The 8911-nt window shown below is 36.9% G+C and overlaps 1 protein-coding gene across 1 annotated transcript; it reads right to left on the bottom strand.

The window, feature by feature from the left end:
- Window positions 1-1372: 1372 nt before the first annotated feature.
- LOC150075718 (uncharacterized) lies at window positions 1373-2044 on the bottom strand. Its single transcript, XM_090387848.1, has one exon. The coding sequence runs from the start codon at window positions 2042-2044 to the stop codon at window positions 1373-1375; it is 672 nt and encodes a 223-aa protein (XP_090243974.1).
- Window positions 2045-8911: the final 6867 nt, after the last annotated feature.

Here is an 8911-nt window from a genome sequence, read left to right as displayed (position 1 = left end):
TCAAACACAAATAAAAAAATAAAATGAATTAGATATTACTTTTAGTAACAAACAAAAAAACGAAACAAATTCTCAGGTCAAGAATAAAGACTAAGAAAAAATAAAATAAAATAATACTTATTCTTAAAAATAAAATAAATAAAACATTCTAGGAGTTATATAATGTAAGTATTTTTAATACATTAAAGACATTTAAAGAGTAACTCTTCTGCATTTTTGCGCTGCAAATTCTTTTATTTGATCATCACATTAATTCTTTGGTTAAATCACAGTTTATGGAAAGAATTGATAAATAATTTAATCTTTCATTCGTCATTGTCCTGTATTTGTTTTCGACATAGGACATCCTGGAGAAGGATCGCTCCGCCTCACAGCAGGTGATTGGCAACGCCAAAAAATTTTAAAGATTGTATAGCAATTCGGAAAAACATCGACAAGTTTCGTTTCATAAATTAGCTCGAATATATCACTGTATGAGTCTGGCTTAGTGTGTAAGTACGATTTTAACTGAATGCGTTCATTGACTAAATGTTCGTCTATGTCATCCGAATAATAATCGACAACATTACGTGCACTTTCCAAGTCAATATTTTCGATATTAATGTCTCGCAAATCCATTAAAAATTTGAATCTTTTGCTAAATTCCCCATAGACATGGCCTCCTCTTCTGTATAAATCCATAATCAACTTATCTAATGCAACGTTTAGCGTATCCCGTTTAAATTTTTCTGCTCCATTAGCGAAACTTTCTCTGTAGATTTATCCGAAAATTTTGAAGTAATACGTCTCTTTTTTAAATCGCTGTATTCTTTTTCCACACCAGTACTTAATTATTTTTTGGCTGTCTTCTCGTATTCGTTTAGTTTCTGATCTGATTGTTCTCGTATGTTGCTCACGAACACTTCTAATGACGTAATTAATTTCTCACCTTCACATATGTCTAAGCCCGGGGTCTGCAATTTTTTGTTAACTAAATTGAATCTCTGTAAAATTTCTTTCCAAAAAACAGTTAAAATCGCAGTTTCAAGTTTCGCCAAATTATTATATAAATTCTGTGCTTCTCTTCGAAAATCAAGTTTCTCATCCATATTGTCACTGAACGTTTTTAATATGTTTGTGATATCACCGTAACTATTTTTTAAAGCTCTAACAGCATCATAGTGACAAGACCATCTAGTCTGGCTTAAACGTTTTATCGAAAATTTGTTTTGTTTCACGATTTAGAAGCTCCCATCTATGGGTAGTTGCAGAAAAGAAAATATATATTTTTTGCACTACTCCAAAAAAGTTCACAATTTGAGTCGCAACTTTAACCGCTTCCCAACCAACTAGATTTAGGGAATGCGCAGCACACGGCACATAATCAGCGCATTTATATTTTTGTTTGAGATGTGCTTGCACACCATTGTATCGCCGGACATATTTGAAGCGTTGTCAAAAGACTGTCCTCTACAATTATCCAGTGGCAGTCCATTTTTTCTAGAAATTCTTGTAAGGAATTGAATAAAGATAAGCCCCTGTGACTACTAATTTTGATGAAAGATACACATCTTTCATACACTTTTCCCTCAAAACAATATCGTACTATAATAGCTAGTTGGTCATTGTGGGACAAATCTGGTGTCGAGTCCATCACAATTGAGTAGTACTTTGCATCGTCGCTATTTATTTCAGCTATAATTCTTTTTATTACTTGTTTTCCCATAATCTCTATTATTTGTTCATAAACTGTTTTTGATAAGTACGAAGTGAAAGGCTTTGGTCGCAGTTCTTGTTGTTGGATATGTTCACGCATGAATGGATCGAACTCTGCTAGTAATTCCAGAGCCCCCATAAAATTACCATTGTGCGGAGAGCCAAATATTTCCTCGTGACCTCTGAATGCTAAGCCCCTCACACTTAAATATTTCACCACTGCAATAACACGTTTTAGGACATTGTGGTAATATTCCGTATCTTTTCTTAGTTGCTCCTTCAACTGCTTGTCAATAACAGACTTATTTTCTTTACGTGTTAACCACACTACAATGATTCTTATGTTCATTAGAATTTTCGTGACTTTCTAAACAAGGTCCTATATGTTTCCAGTCAAATAATCCGGTTGTGTATTGAGAAGGGATTTTAGAGAAAAGTTTGCAGACTACACAAAAAAACACTTCCCACACTGGTAGAATAGCACAACCAAGATCTTTCCAGTAATTGACCATTTTTAATTTTTTTCGTAAAGCACTTATTTGAAAATGATCTGTTTTGTTCTTTGTAATTCCTTATTGAAACTGGATATATATTTTTTGCATCTTTATTTTGGAAATAAGTCATTTCACGTGAGAGACAGTGATTAATAAAATTATCATTTAACTGTGTAGGCCACAAACCTACGTCAACATATTTAGCGAGCAACTCTGCATTTTCTTAAGCCTCTTTATCACTATCTTCTTGCAAAGCAGCAGCAGAGATGTCAGAGAACTGGTCTTCTATATTTTTGTCTGGTGCTGAATGTCCGTCAACGTCAACATTGTTTTTAGAGGTTGTGATTCTACTTCTAGTAATTCTTCGTTATTATTATATACAATTTATTGTTTTTTTTCTGTTTCTCTTCGGTTAAGTTACTCTCTCTTTCGCTTATTACTGCACCTATATCGTTTAGATTCTCATTTTTATTTTCCAATACAAAAAAAATTAAAATTTTGGCACATTTACTTCTTTCTTTTTCTCTGTTTAATTGTATTTTTCGTTTTTCAGCTCCGCTTTTATATTTTCTACCAGACATTTTTTTAAGTATTTATTTAATCTGAAAAGAAATAAAAAAAACCTAAAAAACAATCCACCACCATATTAGGTTAGTTGCTTATAGCTTACGCCGCTTACTTCAAATAAACGGTGTCCACTTATTTTTATTTTTATTTTTATTTTGGCTCATTTCGAAGAAATGCAAAAAACGGTCGAATTTACGTGCCAACAAAAGATTTCCTGAGAGTGATTTAACATATTTATTTAGTATTTAGTAAAATTTGCCGATACTTACCAGTGAAGAAACGAAGCACGTGAACAGCACACTTCACGTTACGAATGACTATTTAATATTCAACTATACTGTACTATACATAACGTATATCTCGCACAAGTTGATCAGTGGATGTGATGTTCAGATGAACTTTTGTATTACAATTGCCAGGACTCTAGACAGAAATGCAGTGAAGAGTAATGTAGTTTAAATGTCATCTTTTCGTGTATATTTAACCTTTCTTGTATATTTTAGACATTCTTTTATTCGCATTTTATGGTAATCCCTTGGCATTTTCTGCCGTGAAGGGAATTTGTCACTTACCAATGTACACCTAGATTTTAATTTGGTAGGACAAATAAAGATTTATTTATAACTTCAAATGTCAAACGGTGTGAGTTACAGTAAGCTAACACGCTTTAGAGGGGCTAGACTTGCACTCCCATTCTGACGTTGCCATATTATTTGCATAATTGACAAATGACAAAGTATATTTTGATTTTACCGACTGCCGACAGAGGCGATAGAAGACAAAGCCGTATTTACTATTTACTGTCATTTAAAACATCGATATTTGATATTTTATTCAAATCCAATAGTGTTGCAAACCAACGATTTAAACTTTATCTAGGTACGAAAACATTTTGTATAATTTATTTTTTCTTAAATTTTTAATTTTTATTTTTTTGACCGCGAAGGGGGCCCTTTGATTGAACGGGGCCCTGGGCTGCAGCCCATAGAGACCATGCCTAAATCCGCCCCTGGTGTGGTCTGATTGTTGCCTTATACAAAGGAGATAATCACCTTCCTAGTACATGCTAACAAAATCCCTGTATATCATTGACAACACCCCTTGGCTTGCTCTGGCAGACTGTATGCACTGTTAGAGAACTTCATATCTGACAGAACAATGACCCCCAATTCTTTTTTCACTCTCCACTTCCCTGAGTGTAGTACCACCCAGTTGACACGTTACTCTGGGGTTACTTGCTTACCATATATAGTACTTTACATTTGTCAATATTAAACTTCAGTTGCCACCTCTCAGCCCATCTACTCAACGTTTCTAGATTCACTTGCAGTAGCGTAATATCATCAGTGTCTTTAACAACCCTGCCAACCTTCGTATCATCTGCAAACTTCGACATTAAGCCTGATTTACCTTCATCAATATTATTATGGGCCCAACATCGAACTCTGAAGGACTCCACTAAAATCACTAGTCCACGAAGAGCAGTGTCCATTGATTACCACTCTCTGTCTTCTCCCACTCAGCTGTATATATCAGCAGTTTCCCTTAATGCATACTGCTCCAATTTGTACAGTACTGTACTGTAATTTTTTCGTGTTAACTGTAGTATTTTCTTAACAGTATCAAAAGCTTTCCTGAAATCCAAGTATATGATATCAAATTATTTATTTATTTATATACATATTTCTTACTCACAGGTCAAACAGACTAAATATTGATTAGAACGCTGAGAGTTACAGAATCAATACAAAATAGTAATAATCAATACAAAACTAAAATTTAAATATATACAAAATTTACATTAAAAAACAGAGTAAGGAGCAAATTCTTATACATGATGGATTAAGTGTAAAATCAATGTTGTAATTATTCAATACCTGAAGGAAACGAAACAGAGGACTAACCAAGAAAGCGTTGAGTACTAGTTTTGTAACGAGAATTCAAACGGGGTACAGAATTGACCATCGGAGTTGTCGTCCGGAATGAAGAGGAACGATTCTGAGGCGACCACAAAGACATAATTTCGATGGTGAAAGGCAATGTGATTTCGATAGCGTAAGAATTTAATGAATTTAATTTGAATTCCCTCAAGTCTGTGAGAAAGATATTCCTGTTAAGGGGAACAAATAATATTACAATAATCAAAAATGGGACGTATAAGCTGCTTGTAGAGAAGAATTATAACTTTGTCACTCTTGAAAACAGAGGAAGAACGCTTGACTAATACAAGCAGTTTAGAAGATATTACGTGATCAACGTAGAAAGAGGGACGAAGGTCAGATCGAAATAGGACACCTTAATCCTTGAACGAATCAGTACCTGCAATTAAAGAGTTTCCAATATAATGATCAGTAAGGATTGAGGGTCCAACTACACGATTCAAGCGAAAGCAACATAATTTACCTTTTAACGGGTTTAGAAACAAGTTATTTTTATTGAGCCAGAGTGAGAGGGAATCAAGACAGGACTGGAGTTCATCCCCATCATGGAAGAATAGATGACTCTAAATTTTAATATCATCTGCTTACAGCTGTCACTCAACATTAGCGGACTGAAATAAGGTCGACAGATCATTAGTATAAACAAAAAAGAAGAGCGGACCCAATGGTGAGCCTTGAGGAATACCTTGCGAAACAGTAAACGGAGTCGATGAAGTACCATCAATTATTAAGGATAGTTTACGATTTCTAAGCTTGGGGGGAGACAAAGACCAATAGATTGACAGTAGCCACCGGCAGAGGTGAAAGAGATTCTTGCACTGCTTCTATTAGAATGGGCAGAAGCCTGAAAAACAAGATGCACGGTATTTCAGAGACTGCTGGGAGCCATTGCGGTACAAATAAACACATGGGTTGTGTTAGGGTAGCTAAGAATAGAAACAGGTGCAGGTATACTTGCGTGTACACCAATGCTAGGAGTTTAGTAAACAAATTTGATGAATTTGAGGTATTGCTCAAAACATCAAAGGCAGATATTGTTGGGATTTCAAGAGACGTGGTGTCGCACAGAAATAAGGAATGCAGAACTGGAATTTGGGGAGTACAACGTCTACAGAAAGGATAGACAGGATAGGAAGGGGGGAGGGGTTATGCTATTAGTTAAGAAACACATAAAAACCAAGGAAGTGAAGCCAGTCGACATCGCTGGACAGTGCAGTGTTGAGTCAGTTTGGTGTGACATAAGCATTGGGAGATCAAAATTGAGAGTAGGAGTGTGCTATAGGCCTAATGACTCTGATGAGTATAATAAGACAGTGTACAGGGAAATAGAGTGGGCCAGTAAATCAGAGAGTCTTATAATGGGGGATTTTAATTTCCCAGATATTGACTGGAATTTGTGAGTTGCTCACTCACACACCAGCAAGGCTTTTGTGGATTTATTGGATGATTGTTTTCTACATCAGCATGTTCGTGAGGCAACAAGAGGTAAGAATACTCTTGATTTGATTATCAGTAGTGATTCTTCATGCATTAAGAATCTGCAGATAAATGAACAACTAGGTGGCAGTGATCACAGTGTGCTGAAGTGGGATTTACTCAAAGAGGTAACTACCATTAGGGGTAAAGGGAAGGGTTATTGCTTTCGTAAAGGCAACTACGATGGACTGAGACAGTATTTAAATTCTATACAGTGGGACCAACTGATGATGTTACCAACAACAAATTCAAAATGGGAAGCATTCAAAGAACTTATCTTGGAAGCTACTAGGCTTTACATACCAACTAAGAAATATTCTTCAAGGTTTAGGCCAAAATGGATGTCAGATGAACTAATGAGGCATATGGCAGAGAAGACAAATGCATGGGATACTTACAAATTAACACATGACACAGAAGCCTATGATGGATACAAGTTGATATGCAACCAAGTTACAAAGGAGGTTAGGCAGGCGAAGGCAGATTATGAGAAATCCTTGGCAAGGGATGCAAAGAAAAACAGCAAAGAGTTCTTTACTTATGTAAACTCTAGAAGGAAGGGGATGAATCAGATTGGTCCACTTGATATTGATGGGTCAACTGTTGATGAGCCTGCTCAGGTAGCTAACAAACTAAATGAATATTTTGCATCGACATTCACACATGAGGAGTTATTCAGCGAGGGGAATGCCAGAGGTGTATTCAACTCTAGCAGTAAGCTACAGAATCTTGAAATAACTGGGAGTAAAGTGGAGGAGAAACTGTTGAAGATAAACACAAGAAAGGCACCCGGCGTGGATGGGATCTATCCAGTTATATTAAAGGAGGCAGCAAAGGAAGTAAGCAAGCCCTTAGCCATAATTACGAGAGCTTCCTTGTACTCAGGGGACGTACCCATAGACTGGAAAATGTGCAAATGTGACCCCAATTCACAAAGGAGGATCAAAGGCTGACACAAGTAATTATAGACCTGTGAGCTTAACTTCTGTTCCAGGAAAATTAATGGAGGCACTGGTTAAAGAAGCACTGCAGGATCATTTAGACAAGACTTCAGCTATAGCTCGGACACAGCATGGTTTTGTTAAGGGGAAGTCTTGCCTGACCAATTTGATTGGATACTATGATGCAGTCACAAAAGATCTGGATGCAGGGAATAGCTTTGATATTATATACTTGGATCTTATAAAGGCTTTTGATACTGTTGCACATGGAAGACCGCTACACAAATTGGAGCAGTGTGACATTGGAGGCAAATTGCTGCTATGGATAAAGAGGTGGTTGAGGGGGAGAAGACAGAGAGTGGTAATCAATGGACACTGCTCATCGTGGACTAATGTTATTGGTGGAGTCCCTCAGGGCTCAGTGTTGGGTCCATTATTGTTTTCTGTATTTATAAATGATATTGATGATGGTATATCAAGCTTAATGTCCAAGTTTGCAGACGATACAAATGTTGGCAGGGTTGTCAAGGACACTACTGACACTATGCTACTGCAACAGGATCTGGAAAGGTTGAGCAGATGGGCTGAGAGGTGGCAAATGAAGTTTAACATTGACAAATGTAAAGTGCTACACATGGGAAACAGCATCCCCAGAGCAACGTATCAACTCTGTGGTACTACACTGACAGTGGTAGAGAATGAAATGGACTTGGGGGTGGTTGTGCAGGCAGATATGAAGTTCTCTGAGCAGTGCAGACGGGCTGCAAGAGTAGCTCATGGAGTATTGTCAATGATATACAGGAATTTTTCCAGCAGGGATAAGAAAGTGATTATTCCCTTGTATAAGGCAATGGTCAGGCCACACCTGGAGTACTGTATACAGGTCTGGATTCCTCACTTCAAGAAGGATGTAGAGCTGCTGGAACGAGTACAGAGAAGGGCAACAAGATTAGTGAATGGAACAAAGGGGTGCTCTTACGAAGAAAGACTTAAGTTTTGCAAATTACAGTGTCTGGAGACTAGGCACCAGCGAGGTGATCTGATAGAGGTGTATAAAGCCTTGAATGGTTTGAGCATGCTCAATGCTGATGGGATTCTTCCTCTAGCTCAGAAAAATCACCTGAGAGGGCATAAATTCAAATTGAGGAAAGACAGATGTAGGATAGACGTGCGGAAATTTGCCTTTAGCCAGCGGGTGGTTGGTTGGTGGAACAGACATCCATCCCTTGTGGTGGAGGTTGATAGCCTAAATAAGTTTAAGGCTCAGCTGGACAGGTATTTTGAACGAACAGAGGGGTGAAGTGGAAGTGGGTTTTTTTTTTTTTTTTTGGCTGATGCTGCATAAGCTTGCTTTCTTGCATCAAATGCCTCTACTAATGCTAATGCTAATGCTAATGCTAAGCAGTGAATCAAGCAAATCTAGTAAAGGGGATCGTAGACCATAAGATGACAGCTTGAACAGCGAAAGACCGATGTGGATAGAGTCAAATGCGTGTGAAATATCAAGGAAAAGTGAATCAATTTGATTTCCTTTGTCCAAATTAGTTTGTAGGAAATGAGAAAACAAGGCAAGATTTGAAACAGTTGATTTCCTGGGATTAAAAGCATACTGATTATTATTGATAAAATGGCTAAGATAGGAACTAAGTTATTTATAAAGTAGGAGTTCAAAATTTTTCGCAGTTGTATTCAGTATAGTAATAGGTCGGTAGTTATTAGGCTTAGCTTTATCACCCTGTTTTTTTATAAATCGGGATGATATAAGCCTCTTTGAACAATGAAGGGTAACAGCCATGAA

This window comes from Mastigoproctus giganteus, chromosome 13 (assembly GCF_048544385.1).
Source record: "Mastigoproctus giganteus isolate SK-2022 chromosome 13, ASM4854438v1, whole genome shotgun sequence".
In the NCBI taxonomy this organism is placed as follows: Eukaryota; Metazoa; Arthropoda; class Arachnida; order Uropygi; family Thelyphonidae; genus Mastigoproctus; species Mastigoproctus giganteus.
Note: the sequence above shows the minus strand (reverse complement) of the source record. Positions and strands in the feature narration are given on the sequence as shown.